The sequence below is a fragment of the Mesoplodon mirus genome (genome assembly GCF_964341445.2).
Source record: "Mesoplodon mirus genome assembly, chromosome: 15".
Classification (NCBI taxonomy): domain Eukaryota; kingdom Metazoa; phylum Chordata; class Mammalia; order Artiodactyla; family Ziphiidae; genus Mesoplodon; species Mesoplodon mirus.
Genome location: NC_138991.1, coordinates 63,158,251 through 63,180,206, shown reverse-complemented (window position 1 = coordinate 63,180,206; position 21,956 = coordinate 63,158,251). Strand labels below are relative to the sequence as shown.

The following is a 21,956-nucleotide window of genomic DNA, read 5'->3' as shown; positions in this document are numbered from 1 at the left end:
GTGGCTTCTCCTCTTCCAAAGCAAGCTGATTTTACCTCACTGCCAGAAAGGAAAATGGTGCTCATATTGCTCTGCATGTAATGTTCACTGGGCAGCAGTCCATCCACTTGGATAAATACTCCAAGCTACCCTGACAGTGGGATGTCTAGAGAGTTGGAATTTGGGAATAGTTGTATCTTTCGGTGAAGAAGAAAGTAGGTTCTGTTGTCCATATGAATGAAATCCAACTTTTACTGCATTCAATACAGCATTCTCAAAGACTAAGCTTTAACTTGAGTGTTTCTTATGTTTACCAAGGTAATCTGTAAGTATATAAATAATGTATTTGTTACTGGTACTTTTCTACTCTCAGGTCTTCTTCCTTGTGTACATCTGGTGTATTCTCAAGTGTTAGTTTCCACTGAACTGTTCCATATTTGGGATATTATCAAGTTTCAGAATCATGGCAATTCTTAGAGATGAGTCCAAAAGTTTTATAAAAATTTTACAGTAGTTAAAAAAGTATTTAAAAGATCTGTCCTTGTGATTGTTTTCCTAAATTTACACTTAGTGTTAAGTAACATACTTTTTATATTTGAGACTTTATCTGATTTCTCTTCATTATAGATTTTACTTAATTTGACCTAAGACTCAATTTTTCCATTGCTTGAAGAAATTTTAAAGGTTTCTCTGTTGGTGATTCTGATTACTTGTTTCCCATAAGTCCTTCTGTTGGCAAACTCTTCTATAGCTCTGCGCCCTCAAATATTCCTTTCAAGTCCTCCTGGTGCCACCCAGTGCCATTCCATGTCTGTAGAAATGTCCTACTCTAGATTAATTTCATGGTTCTTATTCCAGATACACAACCTCATGGGAAGTAATAAAAACTGCCACTTTTATCCATTCCAGGTGCTATGAAGAAAGAAAGTATGTCAGAGAAATGAGAAAAATGGTATTTCTGTTATTTTTCCTCTCCTTTAGGGCAGAGCCCAACTGACTTTCATTCATTTCTCAACTACACAGAATTCTCAAAACCCTCTCACCTAGAAACCCAGAAGGGTCCAGACCATTAGTTTTCCTCTAACATTTGTTGTAAGAAATGTCAGCTGCTTTACAGAGTACTAAGAGGATCATGAAAGTACGATAGTTAATAAGGTATGGAGCCAATGACAGCCTAGGATCAAGCAACCTTCTAAAAGAGGCAGCTCTAACTAAGGCAATTACTATTATAAATGGAAAAAGGAAAAAGAAAGTGTTTGTTAGCCAGTAGCAGCACCATTAAAGCAGCCAGTCACCCAGCAAAACCATTCAGCCCACTATGGCAGTTGTGTGGTATCTCAAAATAAACTGCATGTGTTTACTTTCATTGCTTTCCAGATGGACATTCATTATTTCTCAAACTGTGCCCAGTCAGGGAAAGGTGAAATCAAAAGGAAAGACTCAGGGGACTTTTGTGGGCTCCACAGCAAGGGTAAGGAACTATGGCACCAAACTTTAAATGATGACAATCATCAGTGACCCTCATTCACAATTCACCATTTTGTGCCTTGCTTCCTCTTCTTCCTTTCATAGGGTCTCTTTTCCCACTTTCTTCTCCCCTTGTTCACTAACCAGCTCCCTACCTATGTTATGAATCAGGCCTGCCAATTCAGGGGCACCGCTGGCAGAACTCCATTTATTCAGTTCAAGTTCCAATTATATGCTCAGCCTTGGTCCAGATGATGAGGATCTCAATGCTAAGAGCTTTACTGCCCACTGGTTCTGACTGGAAGCAGTAGTTACTTTTTTTTTTTTTTAATCACATATAATTCTTTAGTCCTGCATAGTCTAATTTTATTTTATTTTTATTTATTTTTAACATCTTTATTGGAGTATAATTGCTTTACAATGGTGTTAGTTTCTGCTTTATAACAAAGTGAATCAGCTATACCTATACATATATCCCCATATCTCTTCCCTCTTGTGTCTCCCTCCCACCCTCCCTATCCCACCCCTCTAGGTGATGACAAAGCACCAAGCTGATCTCCCTTCTCCCTGAGCTATGCGCTGCTTCCCAGTAGCTATCTATTTTACATTTTGTAGTTTATATAAGTCCATGCCACTCTCTCACTTCATCCTAGCTTACCCTTCCCCCTCCCTGTGTCCTCAAGTCCATTCTCTATGTCTGTGTCTTTATTCCTGTCCTGCAACTAGGTTCTTCATAACTTTTTTTTTTTAGATTCCATATATGTGTTAGCATACGGTATTTATTTTTCTCTTTCTGACTTACTTCACTCTGTATGACAGTCTCTAGGTCCATCCACCTCACTACAAATAAATCAATTTTGTTTCTTTTTATGGCTGAGTGATATTCCGTTGTATATATGTGCCACATCTTCTTTATCCATTCATCTGTCGATGGACACTTAGGTTGTGGAAGCAGTTACTTTTGAAGAAACTAAGTCCCAACCTGAGATTCTAAGAAAATGAATCTGCTTTGAAATATATTCAAGCGTCTTAGGCAGATGTTTTTTTTTTTTTTTTTTTTTTTTTTTTGGCTGCTTAGTTCCCCAGCCAGGGACAGAACCGGTGCCCCCTGAAGTGGAAGCACAGAGCCCTAATCACTGGACCGCCAGGGAATTCCCGTCAGATGCTTATTATTATCACCTCTGCTTAATCCTTTTCTCTCCCTCAAAAAGGATCAAGATCTATGCCTCGGAGGAGTGTAACACCAGTCTACCTAAAAGCAAAAATAGCATAATGACCTTGTGATGGTCTTCCATTTTTGTTCCCACCTTAAACTCAGCTCCAGATGAACTGCCCTGGAAAGAAGCTCCCTCAAAAACCCTCAAATGATGCTCTTTATTTACTTTATTAAATGCAATCTCTTCACTTCTATTCCAAGCGCTCCATAGTAGATCCACAAGAACTTATTTTCTGACTCTAACTCTTTCTCTAAATGTACCCGAATTACATTTAGTAAAAAAAAAAAGTACTACAGATTTTCTCACATGCTCATCTCTGAAGCTTTCAAGGCTTTGCTCTTACCTTACCCTCAGCCTGGAATGTGACCCCACTCCCTGCTGTGGGCAAATCCCTCAAGGATTTTTATAATTTTCCCCAACCCCCAAATCGACTTTCATTTCCTTGTAATTCCCACGGTGTTCAGCTTATGTCTTACCCTTTCCTACCTTGTGTTGCTGGTATTTATGAAATTGCCTCAGTCCTTTTGCCAGATCCCTTGAATCAAAGGCTCTGTCCTATCGACTCTATAGCACTGGCTACACATAGTAGACTTAATAAATTATCCCTTGACTAGTATAGGCTGGCACTATGAAAACACTGACAACTAGAAATACTGGAAGCCAACAACCAAAATACTCAGATTCTTATAAATATGATTCAGTAAATATTTATGGAATGCCTACCTTACCCAGGCAACTCTACCAGACACTATAGGACAAGATGAAAAGAAGGTTCCCATGCTCCAGGGAGCACGCTGTGGTGGAAAAAGCAGAAGACAGGACAAAGGGGCCCTAAATTCCACTGGAGGACCTGCCACTGGTGAATTATGTGACCTCGATCAAGTCACTCCTTATCTCTCATTTCTCTGTCAAGGAGATCTATAAAAGGAACCTATTTCACAAGTAAAAACCTACCTCACAAGAAAAAACAGAATCGTGTGTGCACGCACTGCCCAGAAATGAGTACACACCCCTCAGGGGCCGTCGATCCTGACCGGGACAAAATGGCCTCGTACTGTAGGAGGCTGCGACAAGGCCCTGGCCGGCAGCTCGGGCACGGCCGGCTGAGCCGCGGTAAGGCAGGGGGCCCAGCGCACGGAAGGGAACGGTGACCCTCAGGGCGGAGCCCGGGTCACCAGGCTCCGCTGGCAGCCCGAACACGACACAGGAACGACCTGGACGCACGCGCCCCACAGAGCTGGGACGCGAGACGGCGACACAAGGGCGCCAAGCCGCGCGCAGGGCCCTCTAGGCTGGGCGGGCCTGGAGACTCGGTGGCCTTAACTCTTTCTTGCCGCCAGGGTTGAACCCGGGGAGGAGGCCGGTCACCCAGAGCGGCCTGGAGCAGCGGCGCTCACGGACCCAGCCGGGGCTGAGCGGGTCCTCCCCGGAAGTGCGTCACTTCTGCCTCCGGTTGGAGAGCGGGTCGCTGCGCAAGGAGGTTTTCAGGTGGGGTAGGGGGGCCAGGTGGGTCTAAATAGTGCCCGGCCTGCTCTCCCAAACCCCGGGGCCTCGGGGGCTCGCCCTTGAGTGGCGCGTGGCGGGGAGCTGTCCTCCTTAGAGCGGTGGCCGGGCTGGCGGCGACTTGTGGTAGAGCCCCGGGAAGAGGGAGCGACCTTCACGAAGCCAAGTCGTCCGAGGTAACCTAGAAGCGGCTTCCGCTTCGGCGCCGGCCCCGGAGCCCCCGAGAGACGCCGGCCGCTGCTCGGGGCCGCTGCACAGCGGCCGGTGGTGTTTCCGAGCCGGGCGACAGGACTGTCTGGGGCGAGGCCCGCCGTCAGGCTCGTGAGGCCGCTTTCTCCAACGTTTGTGCGGGTGGCGCCCAGGGCCGCGCGGCGGGAGCCGGCTCGGACACTGCCCACAGGTACAGTGCTCGCGGGCGCGCCCGGGCGGTCGTGTTCACTTTCCCGCCTCCGCCGGCGTTTCTTTTACTGGCTGATGTTATTGAGGGAGAAACGGGCGGTCCAGCCTCAGTCAGATCAGCTTCCTCTGATGCAAAAGCCTGGGAAGTGTCCCCAGCACCTCAGAGCCGTCGGGAGCCGGCCGTTTGTGAACACCATGGCTTCCTGGGCAGAATTTCGGTGCCCTTTCTGCTGGATCACCTCAGGGAAAGTGAGCCTCATAAGGCTGTCTTCAGCCTCGCTTAGAGGTCTAAATGAGCCCTGGAGAAATGTAGCAGCTGAATGTAATCATGACCAACTAACATGCTGTCCTTTTTTTCCCAATTGACATTTGGATAAACATTGTGAACGAGGATCAGCTGTAATTTTTCCTAGGTCAAGTAACGAGAAATTAAAAATACAGGTATAGGACTGACCTCGTGGCGCAGTGGTTGGGAATCAGCCTGCCAATGCAGGGGACACAGTTCTAGCCCTCGTCCAGGAGGATCCCACGTGCGGTGGAGCAGCTAAGCCCATGGGCCACAACTGCTGAGCCTGCGCTCTGGGGCCCGCGAGCCACAATTACTGAACCCGCGAGTCACAACTACTGAAGCCGGAGCGCCTAGAGCCTGTGCTCCTCAATGGGGCGTGGCCCCAGTCGTTGCAACTAGAGAAAGCCCATGCGCAGTAGCGAAGACCCAACACAGCCATACATACATACATACATAAGTGAATTTGGAAAGGAAAGGAAAAATACACAGGTATACATCTTCTGCATGGTGCTCTTTATATGTCTTGCATAGAAATGCCAAGACAAATGTAGAGCAACTAGTTACTTAGTTGGGGGATGCTTTTGAGAAGAATAAGGCTCCATTTTTCTGAATTACTTTTCTTCTACTCTGGTCTCATTGTTTCAGCTCTCTTGCCAGTTTTCATACAGTGGAAAGGAGCACCTCAAATGGTCCAGGAAGTGAATGCTTCCATCTTCCCAAAAGGATAAAGGTCATAGAAGTTGTACTCTTTTACTGAAGACAGACTAGGACGATATGTTGAAATTTAAGAGAAACTCAGAATATTCTCCTGATCTTTCCTTTACACGGAGAGGATGGCATAGGAAGTGCATCAATTAAATCTTTGGATAATCCCCAAACTCCTTGGAGCCAGTGGGTACTAGTTTTTTCACCCACCAACCTTTCCTGATTTTTTTTTTTTTTAAGGCAAAGTGATTTATTGGCATTTGTCTTTAATAAGTTGTGCTGTATTCAGCTGAATAATAGAAAGAAAAGGAGAGAAACAAGGGCCTGGCAGTTGATTTTTAAAGTTCACGTTTCTCATAATAGTTAACAAGTAGTAAAGTTCATCTGACTTTGTAACTGACATGCACTTTTTTCTGCCCTCAATGCCTTAGGAAGAAGATCCTTTTATTGATTTTGTTCCAGACCAGACTGGGCCTCAGTTGTCAGAGGTAGTGCTGGAGGTGTGTCCAATACAGGAGCAGAATTGTTCCTCGAGAAGAATGATGACCATAGATCTGAAGGCGGCTGAGTACTTGAACCCTCAGATCAGGACTCTGTGGGAGACCAAGGGACCTGTGACAGGGAGCTCCAGTCAGCATAAGAAATATGCCCCCCAAATGGACAGTCTCAGTCCTGAGAGGTCTCACCAGCACTTCCGGAGCTTCCTCTATCATGAAGCAGCTGGACCCCGGGAGGCTGTTGACCAGCTTCTGGAATTATGCCGTCGGTGGCTGAGGCCAGAGATTCATTCAAAAGAGCAGATCTTGGAACTTGTGGTGCTAGAGCAGTTCCTGTCCGTTCTGCCCAGGGACACCCAGACCCACATAAAGAAGCACCATCTACAGAGCATTGAGGAGGCTGTGGTCCTGGTAGAACACTTGCAGAGGGAATCTGGTCAAACGAGGAATGGGGTGAGAAGAAAGATTCCTGTTGTGTACAGTGAAATAGGCTGATGGTGGATGTATTGAGACAATTAATTGTGAAATAGGTAACTTCTGTTGTCCCTTTAGGACATGTAAAGCAGGATACGAAAGCACAGATCCACAGCCATAGTCGGTGCATACGATTAAGAAATCCTGAGAGAGGCTTCCCTGGCCTTAGGGAGAGAGTTGTTTTTTGCCCTCTTTGGAGCCAGGGTGTGTTGAGGGTAATGAGCCTAGTCTGGCTTGGCGAAGGAGATGGGCCTCAAGTTCTTCTAAACAAACAAAAGGCAATAAGGAGTTGGAGAGGAAGGAACAGATCCAGAAAAGGAGGAATTCCTAGAGACCAAAGAAGAGTGAAGTTACGAAAGAGAAGGAGAAACCAAACAACTAGAGGAAGACTGCCCAGGAAGAGAAAAAGTAGAAAGGAAACAGGGAAAGAAAGATTTGGAAATCCCAACAGAGTAGCTGAGAGAAGAAAGAGCGTGAGGGATAGTGTCCTCTGTACCGTAGACAAGGGCCTCCACTGCCCTCCCTCAGTTGTTGTTCTTTGGCTCTGCTGTGAGCAGGGAACCAGGGCATGCCCTTGGGCAGGTGGTGGCATACCAGCTGGCTTCATAGGCCTACTGAGAATACTGGGAGGGCACACGTTTTGTGTCAAAATCATTTGGGGATAGGTTGGAGCCCTGACCCTCTTTTTTTTTTAATTTACTTTTGGCAGCATCGGGTCTTCATTGATGTGTGTGGGCTTTCTCTACTTGTAGCGAGCGGGAGCTACTTTTTGTTGTGGTGCACGGGCTTCTCATTGCGGTGGCTTCTCTTGTTGCGGAACACGGGCTTTAGGTGCGTGGGCTTCAGTAGTTGTGGCTCTTGGGCTCTAGAGCCCAGGCTTAGTAGTTGTGGCGCACGGGCTTCGTTGCTCTCTGGCATGTGGGATCTTCCTGGACCAGGGCTCAAATCCATGTCCCCTGCATTGGCAGGCAGATTCTTAACCACTGCGCCATCGGAAGCTCAGAGCCCTGGCTCTTTCCTCCCACATTTTTCTCCATTTCACCCCAATCCTCTGTGAGACTTCCCTGGCCATGTGGAAAATCTGGTTGACAGGACAACTTTTAAATTCAGTTCCTTAATCTTTTGAGAGAGAAGACAGAAAACCACCAAGGCAAGAATCTAAGTTGGGAGAGAAAGTCTATCAAGGAATCATGAGAGCAGATGACGGGTGCAACCCTGTTAGTGGTCTGAGCTGGGCTGGATGCAGAGGGTGGGGGCTGCTGTCTTGGAGCGCTGGCAGTAACCACACCTTTTTTCCTCTTCTGCCAATATTCTTATATTTTGTGTATAGTTCTTGTGGAAAATTGGTGGTCCCATATCTCTTTTAAGTCTTTATGACATTTCCTTTAGTGTCTCCTTCTTCCCACAGTTTGCACTCTGCTTTTTCCTCCCTCTCCCACCAACTCCCAAACCAAAAGTAAGTTCCATGGTAACAAGGATGGGCATTATTTCTAGGTTGCAGACCATGAGCTGGGAAAGGAGGCAGTGCTCTTGGGAGAAACAGCAGAGGCCCCAGGCTTCAAGCTGAAGCCAGCAGAGGCCCAGCAAGTGGGCATGTCCCAGGATGAAGAATTTTGGAATACACACCAGAGTCTACAAGAGCTGCTGACCAGGAATACCCACAAAGAAACTGAGCCCATATGTGAGAGGGGTAAGGAGCTTCATGTTACTTTCCTTCTCTTGGGAGCTGCGATAGTAATTTAATCCAGAACGCGTGAGCACTTTCTGGTTGCCCTGCCCTGTGGATCTACTAATGCAGCCACGTTAGCAATTAGGATGCCCCCCAGGTTATGGTAGAGCAGACCAGGTGTGGCTGAAGGTGGGGGTTGGCCTAAGATACAGAAATCTCCAAACCACAGAACCCTGTTAATGACACTGGGAACTCAGTTTTTTAGAAAAGTGGAGAGGGTCGGGCCCACCTTGTCCTCATAAAATACAGAAGGAATTGGGATCAGAAATGGGTTGTCAGTGGTGGAATGTGGAGAAAATTGTGTACCAGGAAAGAAGTAATAAATGATTAAAATCTCCTACTGTATACTGGAGTCCCTGAGTACGTCATTTTCAAATATGTTTAAGCTTTGTCTAACTCTGAACAACTTGTGTCATGAGAGGAAAATAAAAAGGGTTTTTCCTTGTGTTAATTTTGCTCATGAAAACTGGGGAATCTGTTTAGAGGCTGGTAGATACTTGGTTCTCATTAACAAGGAGAAGGCCATTTCTGGGCACCATACACTTGTAAAGGTGTCTCATCAATACTGAAAAACTCAAGGTCTTCTGTATTTTAGAAATGAGCCTAGGATATTCAGAAACAGAAGCGAGAGAGATTTCCTGTGGCTCTCCTTCACCCACAGCGGTGTCTGCTCACCGGATCCTAGCCTTTCCTGAACAGACAAACACCAAAGACTGGCCAGTGACACCTGAGCTCATCTTGCCTGAGTCCCAGGTGAGCTGTGCTTTCCAGCTTCTTAGGGCTGCCTTTCCCTGCTGCCCTTGACCCATGCTCCCCAGCAGGTGTTCAGAGCTGTTAGTCCAGATGTTCCCCACGATTTTGGGCACTTCTTTGTTGATCCCTTGCCTCCTTCCTTTCTGCCTTCTCACTTTTTAAAAATCAAATGCTGTTCGTTCCTTTTGTGACTGGCTTACCATGCAGTTGATGGCTCAGAAGGTTGGACTGCTTTTGAAGTGGCAAGTACTGAGCTAAAGCCCATTTTCTTCTCTAGAGCTTGTTGACATTTGAAGAAGTGGCCATGTATTTTTCCCAAGAAGAATGGGAGTTATTGGATCCTACTCAGAAGGCCCTCTACAATGATGTAATGCAAGAAAACTATGAGACTGTCATCTCTCTAGGTAAAGATTGTCCCTTTCTCTTTGCATAGGAGTGGAGTAATCTGTCCTGTTGTTGGCGTACTGAAATGCACCCCTGTGAGAGAGTTTCTGTTCTAGTAGCTGACTGGTTCTTAACTAGATGGTGTGGGCAGGGAAAAGGTATATCCAGATCACCAGGAAGCTTTTTCCCAGTGCACATGATCATTCCTTATCCTAAATCTTGATCCTTCCTGCTTTCTTTCCCTCCAAATTGCTCTTAACTTTCCCATCTCCACAAAGGACACCACAATTCACCCAATATTTTAGCCCAGAAAACTTGGTCATCCTTTACACCGATCTTATCAAACCGCAGTAGTACAACTGCATCACTAGTCCTCTTGGCTCCACCTTCACCGTGTAGCCTGAGTCCAACCAAGTCTCAGCCTGCTGTGCTTTAGCATCGTGGTGTAAGCCAGTGACATCTCTAACAAGGTCCACCTCAGTACTTTCTATCTGGCACCCCCTGCCACCATTCCTCCCCTCCTGCAGGCTGTTTTCCATACAGCACAGCCAGAATCTTTTAAAAACTGGATCATATCAGAACATTTCTCTGCATCAAAACCTTACTGTGACTTTTCACACATTCAGAATGAATCCAAACTCCCTGTAGAGGCACCCAGGACCCCCCAGGTTCTGGCCCCTCCTCACCTTCCTGCCCTCATCTCCCGCCATTCCTGCCCTGCTCAGTCCTCTTTAGCGGCACTGGTCTTCTTGCTGTTTCTTTTTTTTAAATATATAAATTTATTTATTTGTTTGTTTTTGGCTGCGTTGGGTCTTCATTGCTGCATGCGGGCTTTCTCTATTTGCTGCGAGCGGGGGCTACTCTTCGCTGCAGCGCGCGGGCTTCTCATTGCTGTGGCTTCTTGTTGCGGAGCACAGGCTCTAGGCCCGTGGGCTTCAGTAGTTGTGGCACATGGGCTCAGTAGTTGTGGCTCGCAGGCTCTAGAGCACAGGCTCAGTAGTTGTGACGCGTGGGCTTAGTTGCTCCATGGCATGTCGGATCTTCCTGTACCAGGGCTCAAACCCGTCTCCCCTGCATTGGCAGGCGGATTCTTAACCACTGCACTACCAGGGAAACCCTTCTTGCTGTTTCTTGAACTCACCAAGCTCATTTCTACCTTTGCATTTCCTTTACTTGGCACACTGGACTCAGTACTACATTTTTCAACACCTCTAATTTTTGTCCATCTCAGGAGAATTCATGTCATGTAAGGAAAAAAACAAGACTTCCTTTTATTGACTTCACTCATGAAAACTGAAGAGAGTCAACTGGGAAACCCATCTTAGGGGCTAGTAGATGCTTGATTCTTGTTTAAAATGAGATAGCCACTTCTAGGTACCACATAACACTTGTAAAGTGTTCCATTTCTGCTGAAAGATCAGGATCTTCTATATTTCAGAACTGAGCCTAGTATGTTCAAAGACAGAAGGGAGAGAAATTTCCTCTCACTCTTCCACAGCGGTGCCTGCTCACCAGATCCTAGCCTTTCCTGAGCAGACAAATGCCAAAGACTGGACAGTGGCACCTGAGCTCGTGTTGCCTGAATCCCAGGTGAGCTGTGCTTTCCAGCTTCTTAGGGCTACTTCTCCCTGCTGCCCTTGACCCACGCTGCCCAGCAGGTGCACAGAGGTGTTAACCCAGATGATCCCCCTCAGGAACTGGGCACCTCCCAGGCTATTTGCGGATCCCTTGCCTCCTTCCTCTCTGCCTTTTCCCACTTAAAAAAAATTCACGTGCTGTTAGTTCCTTTAGTGACTGGCTTACCATGCAGTTGGTGGCTCAGAAGGTTGGGCTGCTTCTGTAGTGGCAAGTACTGAGCTAAAGCCCATTCTCTTCTTTAGAGCTTGTTGACATTTGAAGAAGTGGCCATGTATTTTTCCAAGGAAGAATGGGAGTTACTGGATCCCACTCAGAAGGCCCTCTACAATGATGTAATGCAAGAAAACTATGAGACTGTCATCTCTCTAGGTAAAGCTTCTCCCCTTCCGTTAGCATAGGAGTGGACTAATCTATCCTGTTGTTGGTGTACTGAGAATGCACCCCTGTGAGGGAGTCTCTGTTGTAGTAGCTGACTGGTTCTCAACTAGATGGTGTAGGCAGGGAAAAGATCACCAGGGAGCTTTTTCTAAGTACACATTCCTTACACTATTTGGAATTCTTGATCTCTTCTTCCCTCCAAACTTGCCCTTATAATCTCCGTAAAAGGAATACCCACTCATCCACTTGCTCAGAGTAAGAAACATCCAGTCATCCTTTACCTTGATCTTGCCATAATACCCCCCTAAGTCTAACACATCACTCTTGGATCTGCCTTCACAGTGTAGCCTGAGTCTGATCATGTCTCAGCTTCTTGTGTTAGCATCCTGGTCTTAGCCAGCAACATCTCTATCAAAGTCCACCTCAGTACTTTCTAACTGGCACCAACTGCCACCACTCCTGCCCTCTCAGTCTGTTTTCTACATGGCAGCCAGAGTCTTTTAAAAACCTGATCAGATCATGACATTTTCTGCTTCAAAACCTTGCAATAGGGCTTCCCTGGTGGTGCAGTGGTTGAGAGTCTGCCTGCCGATGCAGGGGACGCGGGTTCGTGGGAAGATCCCACATGCTGCGGAGCGGCTGGGCCCATGAGCCGTGGCCGCTGAGCCCGCGCGTCCGGAGCCTGTGCTTCGCAACGGGAAGAGGCCACAACAGTGAGAGGCCCGCATACCGCAAAACAAAACAAAACAAAACAAAAAACCTTGCAGTAACTTCTCATAAGGTTCAGAATAAATCCAAATTCCTTACCAAGGCTCTCAGGACCCTCCAAAATCTGGCCCCTCTTCAGCAGCCTGCTGTCATCTCCTGCCACTCGTGCCCTTGCTCTGGCCTCTTTGTTCACACTGCTCATCTTGCTGTTTCATGAACTTGATGTGCTCATTTCTTTCCCCTTCCCTCTGCCTGGCCCACGTTTCTGCCGCATGGTAAAATTCTCACTTTAGGGTTCTGCTCAGATATCACTTTCTAAAAGAGGCTTTTCATACAGCCTTATCTAAAATACCTTCACAGAAGCAGAATCTTAAATGTTCTCTTACCCTGCTTTAGTTTTCTTCAAAATATTTATCACTCCCTGACATTTTATTTGCTTGTTTATTAATGTTAGATTGTCTCACTCTGCACTAGAAGATAAGCTCTGTGAGATCAGGGGGCTTGGCTTATTCACCACTGTATCCTTAGCACATAGAGGGTGTCTGGTGCACCATAGCCACTCAGCACATATGTATTGAATGACTGAGTGATGAATACTTTCCATACTTGGCAATATGATTTAGAGAAAGTCCACTAAGTAATTCTCGTCTGTTTCCTCCACCTGGATGTGAACCAGTGAGCTATGGGAATGGTAGAAATCTTTCCTGGTCCAGTGTCTGGTACCTGAGAGCTAAATTGAAAGTTGCTGTAGTATAACAGGAATCACTTGTGTTTATGATACCCAGCCCACTGACCTTCACATTGACTCCCCTAGACCTGGCCTTACCCAGTATGAGTCTTCCTAAAGACTTAATAGGACCAGGTATACTTCCTACAGCCTTTGCAGTTTGGTCCTACCTTAGTAGAATATGGGGTATTCTTGGTAGCAGAAGATGGGGATCATGCACTGGATTCCCATGCCCTATATCCTTTTCATTGGTCCAGCTTAGGTTTATTTCTCAGTCTCTACTTTGCATATCCACCCACAAATGAAGTATGTTATGAACATGATACCAGATATGAGTCTATCCATTTAACCATTTGGCGTTGCAAACTGTTAAAGTATCCTTTGCTCTTCCTGAAATAGTATGGAATTAGTGGACTACTGTTGTTACCAATCCTTGACCTCAGTTTTTCCATTTCACAGCATTATTTGTGCTCCCCAAACCTAAAGTGATCTCCTGTCTAGAGCAGGGGGAAGAGCCGTGGGTTCAAAGATCCCTGGAGTTCAAGGACAATTCTGGAGAGCTGCCTACAGGTAAGTACACCATGGGAAGAAAGGAAATGTGCCTTAATAGGAACTTTTATAAGGGCTTAACATTTTACACTTCTGCTTATCTGTTTTTTTAAAAAATTAGTGGTCATCCAGTTTTTCTCTTCATTACTGTGGCTTTCTTGCTCTGTCATATGGTTAGCTGTTTCTTATGTTTATTCCAGCAGGGCTAAAGCTCAAAAATGACACTGAAAATCTTCAGCCTCTATGTCTTTGTGACTTAGAAATACAAGCACCAGTAGATATAGCATCAAAAAAGGCCAGATTGAAAGTCCCCCAGAAAACAATGGGCAAAGAAAATCATGGTGATACGCATAGGGTCGGGAAATGGCACCGAGATTTTCCAGTGAAGAAAAAAAAGAAACTTTCAACCTGGAAACAAGAGCTGCTGAAACTTATGGATCTTCACAAAAAAGAACGTGCAGGAGAGAAGCCTTTTAAATGCCAGGAATGTGGGAAAAGCTTCAGAGTTAGCTCTGACCTTATCAAGCACCAAAGAATTCACACTGAAGAGAAACCATATAAATGTCAGCAGTGTGATAAGAGGTTTAGGTGGAGTTCAGATCTTAATAAGCATTTAACAACACACCAAGGAATAAAACCATATAAATGCTCATGGTGTGGGAAAAGCTTCAGTCAAAATACAAATCTCCACACACACCAAAGAACTCACACTGGAGAGAAGCCCTTTACATGTCATGAATGTGGAAAAAAATTCAGTCAAAATTCCCACCTTATTAAACACCGGAGAACTCACACAGGTGAGCAGCCTTATACCTGTAGCACATGCAGGAGAAACTTCAGCAGACGCTCAAGCCTTCTTAGACACCAGAAACTCCACCAGTAAAGGGAAGCTTGTTCAGTGTCCTCAGTCTGAAGAAATTCACCAAGTGGAGCTTGACCTTAAAGTTATGAAAAGTACAAAATTATGAAGCATGAAGAATTTTTCATCAGTGGAATTCTTCATCAGGAAACTTTGGGAAATAAACATGCTTCACAGAAGGAATCAAGGTTGAGTCTGCAGGGAATGTGTTAGTAGTTGTACTACTTGCTGTTTTTACTAAAACTTTCAGGGAATTCCTTAGCAGGAGAGGTGTTCTAAGAACATTCAGAGTAAAGAGAAAAGCTGTTTTGGGACTGTATTTGGCAAAATAGCAAATTCAGCTTCGAATAGTGGATGCAGCCATGAATTCTTCTGTGGTCACAGAGGTGAATATTGTTGGTTTGCATTGATTTCCCCAGCCACTCTTAAACATACATGTTAGAAACATTTGTAGCATGGTCTTCCAAAACAGAAAGCAATAATATGTTTAATTGCATACCATTGTCTTCCAGGTTTACCAATTTCAATAATCTCATGGGCAGAAATGAATTCTAATGTAAAATTTTTGAAGAACCAAATTGGATTTTCTTAACTGTCCCATCATCGGGTACTGTTCACAAATTTGGACATTGTTTGAGTTCGTTTTTTAACTTTTTAGCAAATTCAGCTCTGGAATAAGTACAGTTTTTACTGTGATGAAATCGTATTTACTTCACTGATAGGGACTCTGCCCAGGTGAACTAATCACTATTGTATGCCTCTCTGGTGGTGGATGGAAAAGGGAGAATACCTCTAAGAAGGAGATAATATGGAAACGGGTTGGAATCCTTAGCCATGTAAAGAAGAATTTTCTTGAGTAAAAGAAACTAGACTGTTTACTTACGTCACAATATCAATAGGATAAAACAGCCATGAAAATGAGCACTTTTCCAAGGTCTAAATGGAAATTAATGGCAATTCAGGATCACCTTCTCAGGTTTTTATCTGTTTGCATTTTAACTTGGCTTTTGTATGTCATTAAGAACAAGGAGAGGGTTACATTTGTCTGGGAACTGGAGTGTTTACTGCACCAGGATCCTGTGGGTCACAGGGCATGTTACTCTGGGAATCCAGTGAGCAGGATACCAGTTCCCAAAAGCAAAGATTTGGGAGAGGATGCTGAGTGGTAGGCAAGGACGGAAAATACACATCTATGTTGGTTGACTTACACTGTAACTCTTAAACAGGAAGGGTCATCCTTCTGTTTTCTCCATTGTATCATGTAACAGCCTTAGTGTACACATTTGATAGATTGCTGAAAATCTCTGTAGGCTGTGGATTTTCTTGTAGCTCCACCTTTTAGCTACAACAGTGATGCAGGTGTGTTCCTGATAGAGCATCTAGGTGTAATCAGGAAAGGAGTTAAACAAGGAAATAAGAGATCCAGGGGCTTGTTAAGACCCCATAGCGAGTGGGTCTGTTGGCTGTCACTTAGCTGCATCAGTCAGGCCTGAGGGCAAGATTAGCAGGACTCATCTGTATGTTGTCCCTGCCCAGCCAGCCTAGATGACATTGTACTGTATCTATTTCTAGCTTGTAAAACATTCCTGTTTCTTGATTGATTACTGAAACACTCTTAAATCTCCAGTTTCCATATGAAATAGAGATAACACTCAACTCAGGGTTTTTCTGGGGATTAGAGGGGTTGATGAAGGAAAAGCACCTAACGGCCTGGGAAATAGCAGGGTCTCAGTCAGTGTGCATGTCCTTCCCTTTCCCCTGGTCCCCAGTGGTATGTTGGGTGGACTGACTACATTAAAGGAGCAGATGCATTTGTGGCTGTTGCAGCTCCTTCCAGGAGCTGAGCACTCGTGTTGGTGGTTTGCTCGGTTGATTTGGTCCTTGGCTTCAGTGCTTTATGGTGTAAGTCACCTGAGGTTTTGGTCTGCTGCTGTCAGCAGGATTTCATTTTCTTCTCTAAGATGAACTGTACCAGTATACCAGTGTGCTTATTTTTTAAGCTCAGCCAGCTCTGCAGCTCTGGTCTGCATAGATCTTACCCAACAGTCTCAGCCTTACACCCCTGGGACTCTGCTTCTTCTCCCAAGATATACATGTGGATTTCTTGCTGACACTACATTCATTCACTCAATTTAATGAGGGCCTTTTATGTGCCCAGGTAGTCTTCTAAACTAAGGATATAGTAGTGGACAAGGAGACAAAATGCATGTCCTCATGGAGCTTGTATCCTAGTGAACAGTAAGAAGGGAGTGGCTAGACTTTTTTCTCCTTGCAGTTAGACAGGATCCTGAGATAGTTTTGAGCAGTAGGTTATGCGCAGAACTCTCACTTCTCAGCTTAAGCATTTATTTTTTGGTGCAGGACTCCCTAGTGTTGTCTTTTCCTGCCTCAGTCATACAAGCACATACAGAGAGAGGGGTCACAAGTCAGAACAGTCTGGAATGCCGAGCACCCCACATTGGGGAGGGGTATCTGTTCCAGAGTCTCCCAGACCTACAATGGACTTTATAGGAATAAGAAATAAACTTTTGTTGCGTTAAATCACTGGGATGTTGGTGCTGTGTGTTTCTGCAGCATAACGTGGCCTGTCTTGTTGGAAATGCTAGAACAGATCCAGCACTTGCTGGATGACATATGTAACGCAGTAGATGTTGACAGTCTTCTTGAAATAGGAGAGATGTGAACCTTAGGATGAAACTAACACCATAGAAGGCAGAGCAGAGTGTTAAATACTCAGGTTTTAGAGACACCACTGAGCGGTAGAATCGAGAATCACCTGACACCTAGAATTGCCCAGGACTTTTTAGCGACATAAATCTATACGTTTCCTCTTATTGTTTAAACCAGAGTGATTGGGGTTTCTCTTCATTGTAACAAATCATTCTAATACATAGAACAATACCTGATTTAAGATAATATATGTAGGAGAGGAACAATGTTCTTATATATACCTATTTAAAAGCTTTCACTATGGGGCTTCCCTGGTTGCGCAGTGGTTAAGAATCCAGCTGCCAACACAGGGGACACGGGTTCAAGCCCTGGTTGGGGAAGATCCCACATGCCGCAGAGCAGCTAAGCCTGAGCACCACAACTACTGAAGCCAGCTTCCCTACAGCCCATGCTCCACAACAAGAGAAGCTACCGCAATGATAAGCTTGCGCACCAAAACAAAGAGTAGCCCCCGCTCGCCACAGCTAGAGAAAGCCTGCGAGCAGCAATGCAGCCAAAAATTAATGAATTAGTTAATTTAAAAAACTAATTACAGAAATTATCAACATATTTAAAATAGAGAAAGTAATATGACAAGCCCCTATATAGGCTTTAACAATTTTGCCAACTTTTGTCATTTATCCCCTCCAGTTTTTTATTGGTTTTTTTTTTGCATCTATTAAGATGATCATACGGTTTTTATTCATCAGTTTGATAATATGGTGTATCACATTGATTTGCGTATATTGAACAATCCTTGCATCCCTGGGATAAATCCCACTTGATCATGTTGTATGACCCTTTCAATGTGTTGTTGGATTCTGTTTGCTAGTATTTTGTTGAGGATTGTTGCATCTATATGCATCAGTGATATGGGTCTGTAATTTTCTTTTTTTGTAGTATTTTTGTCTGGTTTTGGTATCAGGGTGATGGTGGCCTCATAGAATGAGTTTGGGAGTGTTCCTTCCTCTGCAGTTTTTTGGAGGAGTTTGAGAAGGATGGGTGTTAGCTCTTCTCCAAATGTTTGATAGAATTCACCTGTGAAGCCATCTGGTCCTGGACTTTGGTTTGTTGGAAGATTTTTAATCACAGTTTCAATTTCATTACTTGTGATTGGTCTGTTCATATTTTCTATTTCTTCCTGGTTCAGTCTTGGAAGGTTATAGCTTTCTAAGAATTTGTCCATTATTTTCAGGTTGTCCATTTTATTGGCATAGAGTTGCTTGTAGTAGTCTCTTAGGATGCTTTGTGTTTCTGCAGTGTCTGTTGTAACTTCTCCTTTTTCGTTTCTAATTTTAATTTGAGTCCTCTCCCTCTTTTTCTTGATGAGTCTGGCTAATGGTTTATCAACTTTTTTTATCTTCTCAAAGAACCAGCTTTTAGTTTTATTGATGTTTGCTATTGTTTTCTTTGTTTCTATTTCATTTATTTCTGCTCTGATCTTTATGATTTCTTTCCTTCTGCTAACCTTGGGTTTTGTTTGTTCTTCTTTCTCTAGTTCCTTTAGGTGTAAGGTTAGATTGTTTATTTGAGATTTTTCTTGTTTCTTGAGGTAGGCTTATATAGCTATAAACTTCCCTCTTAGAACTGCTTATGCTGCATCCCGTAGATTTTGGATCGTCGTGTTTTCATTGTCATTTGTCTCTAGGTATTTTTTGATTTCCTCTTTGATTTCTTCAGTGATCTCTTGGTTATTTAGTAACGTATTGTTTAACCTCCATGTGTTTGTGTTTTTTACGTTTTTTTCCCTGTAATTGATTTCTAATCTCATAGCATTGTGGTCAGAAAAGATGCTTAATATTATTTCAATTTTCTTAAATTTACTGAGGCTTGATTTGTGACCCAAGATGTGATCTATCCTGGAGAATGTTCCGTGTGCACTTGAGAAGAAAGTGTAATCTGCTGTTTTTGGATAGAATGTCCTATAAATATCAAACCTATCTGGTCTATTGTGTCATTTAAAGCTTCTTTTCCGTATTTATTTTCATTTTGGATGATCTGTCCATTGGTGTAAGTGAGGTGTTAAAGTCCCCCACTATTATTATGTTACTGTCGATTTTCTCTTTTATAGCTGTTAGTAGTTGCCTTATGTATTGAGGTGCTCCTATGTTGGGTGCATATATATTTATAATTGTTATATCTTCTTCTTGGGTTGATGTCTTGATCATTATGTAGTGTCCTTCCTTGTCTCTTATAACATTCTTTATTTTAAAGTCTATTTTATCTGATATGAGTAATGCTACTCCAGCTTTCTTTTGATTTCCATTTGCATGGAATATCTTTTTCCATCCCCTCACTTTCAGTCTGTATGTGTCCCTAGGTCTGAAGTGGGTCTCTTGTAGACAGCATATATATGGGTCTTGTTTTTGTATCCATTCAGCAAGCCTGTGTCTTTTGGTTGGAGCATTTAATCCATACATGGTTAAGGTAATTATCAATATGTATGTTCCTATGACCATTTTCTTAATTGCTTTGGGTTTGTTTTTGTAGGTCCTTTTCTTCTCTTGTGTTTCCCACTTAGAGAATTTCCTTTAGCATTTGTTATACAGCTGGTTTGGTAGTGCTGAATTCTCTTAGCTTTTGGTTGTCTCTAAAGGTTTTGATTTCTCCATTGAGTCTGAATGAGATCCTTGCCAGGTAGAATAATCTTGGTTGTAGGTTTTTCCCTTTCATCACTTTAAGTATATCATGCCACTGCCTTCTGGCTTGTAGAGTTTCTGCTGAGAAATCAGCTGTTAACCTTATGGGAGTTCCCTTGTATGTTATTTGTCATTTTTCCCTTGCTGCTTTCAATAATTTTTCTGTGTCTTTAATTTTTGCCAATTTGATTACTATGTGTCTCAGCGTTTTTCCCCTTGGATTTATCATTTATGGGACTTGCTGCACTTCCTGGACTTGGGTGACTATTTCCTTTCCCATGTTAGGGAAGTTTTTGACTATAATCTCTTCAGATATTTTCTCGGGTCCTTTCTCTCTCTCTTCTCCTTCTGGGATTCCTATAATGTGAATGTTTCTGTGTTTAATGTTGTCCCAGAGGTCTCTTAGGCTGTCTTCATTTCTTTTCATTCTTTTTTCTTCATTCTGTTCGCAGCAGTGAATTCCACCATTCTGTCTTCCAGGTCACTTATCCGTTCTTCTGCCTCAGTTATTCTGCTATTGATTCCTTCTTGTGTAGTTTTCATTTCAGTTATTGTATTGTTCATCTCTGTTTGTTTGTTCTTTAATTCTTCTAGGTCTTTTTTAAACATTTCTTGCATCTTCTCGACCTTTGCTTCCATTCTTTTTTGAGGTCCTGGATCATCTTCACTATCATTATTCTGAATTCTTTCTCTGGAAGGTTGCCTATCTCCATTCCATTTAGTTGTTTTTCTGGGGTTTTATCTTGTTCCTTCATCTGGTACATAGCCGTCTGCCTTTTCATCTTGTCTATCTTTCTGTGAATGCGGTTTTTGTTCCACAGGCTGCAGGATTGTAGTTCTTCTTGCTTCTGCTGTCTGCTCTCTGGTGGATGAGACTAACTAAGAGCCTTGCGTAAGTTTCCTGATGGGATGGACTCCAGTTTTTTGGTTTTTATTTTGCTTGGGGAGACTGGGTTGGTTGTTTTGGAATATTTAAAGCCAGTCTCAGACATTATGACATTTCATGCATAAATAGTTTCATTTATAAGAGATAAACAGTTCTTGACAGTCTTTGCCCTAAACCATGTTTGAGAATGAATTTTCAAAGAAGAATTCTCCTTCTTGTGGAAGCCTTCTCTCCACAAGAGGCAGTCTTAATTGAGAACGTGGGAACTTCCTTTCCCTCCCTCAGAGGGCAACCAGAACTTGACCAACAACTTCTCAAGGTGACTTTGTAAGAGGACGCTCTTGGTCTCCCCGCTGGGGTATTCATTTATGAGAACAACAGGCAACCCAAATACGTCATAATGAGGGTGGTCCAGAAGGAATACTAGATGCCTGTAATGATCAGACCAACTTATTAGTAAGCTGAAACTACATGATCAACTGCTAACTTTTAACAAGCATCAGAGTGATTCATGCATTAAGAGTCCAGTGGCAGTAGTTAATTGTTGGTTTTCTGGAAGCCACTGAAGAACAAAATAATAATAGTAAGTACTGTCTAACATGTTCATATAGGACATTTCCCCAGGAGCTCAAAGTGCCCTCATTTACCTACTTTCATTGGTTTTCATCTTTATTTTTCTTGAAATAATGTGTAAATGAATAGTAAAAAATTAGAATTTATTGTAATTCACTTACCTCTAAGCATTCCTGCTTGGTCATATTTCTTTTTGTTAGTATTACCCATCACATTTAACTAACTGCTAAGATGAAAAATGAAGTGGAAATTTAATACACCTTTTCTGTTTCCTTCCTCATTTGGTGCCATACTTCCTCTTCATGAGGAATTTTCTCTTCTTTTTTTTGGTTGGTGTCCACCCCTTACCTTGATCCTCTTCTGGTGTTATTCTAAGGTAATTATTCTGTGCTTCAACATCCAGTGCTCTAATAGTCTAGAAGTGTGGTATAATCTGCTTTGAAAGATCCCTTTATGGCCAATATAACTTACCATACTTTATCATTTATAAATATCGACTTAATCAACAAAGTGTATTTGCAACCAGTATTCTTGGTGCCATAACTAGTGTTTATCACCTGCAGTTCCCAAATTGACATATTAACCTGCTACCAAATCCTGGTTCCATCTTTTTTTTTTTTTTTTGCAGTACGTGGGCCTCTCACTGCTGCTGCCTCTCCCATTGCGGAGCACAGGCTCCGGACGCGCAGGCTCAGCGGCCATGGCTCACGGGCCCAGGCGCTCCGCGGCATGTGGGATCCTCCTGGACCGGGGCACGAGCCCGTGTCCCCTGCATCGGCAGGCGGACTCCCAACCACTGCGCCACCAGGGAAGCCCCCTGGTTCCATCTTTATCTCTACCTGTGGATGTTTGCTTCCTAAAACTTTTGGAGAGATATGTGCTGGGAATGTTCAT

General features: G+C 43.7%; 1 protein-coding gene across 3 annotated transcripts; it reads left to right on the top strand.

Annotated features, from left to right (window-relative positions):
• The first annotated feature begins 3,497 nt into the window (after window positions 1-3,497).
• On the top strand, window positions 3,498-21,667 carry LOC309816493 (zinc finger protein 75D-like). Of its 3 annotated transcripts, none has more exons than XM_082644069.1 (9): window positions 3,498-4,566; window positions 5,991-6,509; window positions 8,025-8,220; window positions 8,921-9,012; window positions 9,290-9,416; window positions 10,895-10,986; window positions 11,277-11,403; window positions 13,307-13,417; window positions 13,600-21,667. In XM_082644069.1, the coding sequence occupies exons 2-9, from the start codon at window positions 6,099-6,101 to the stop codon at window positions 14,277-14,279; spliced, it is 1,836 nt and encodes a 611-aa protein (XP_082500195.1). In that variant the 5' UTR covers window positions 3,498-4,566; window positions 5,991-6,098; the 3' UTR covers window positions 14,280-21,667. The 3 variants fall into 3 exon arrangements, with proteins under 3 accessions (XP_082500195.1, XP_082500194.1, XP_082500193.1); XM_082644068.1 differs by having other exon boundaries at window positions 8,855-9,012; window positions 10,835-10,986; XM_082644067.1 differs by having other exon boundaries at window positions 8,855-9,012; window positions 10,835-10,986; window positions 13,597-21,667.
• Window positions 21,668-21,956: the final 289 nt, after the last annotated feature.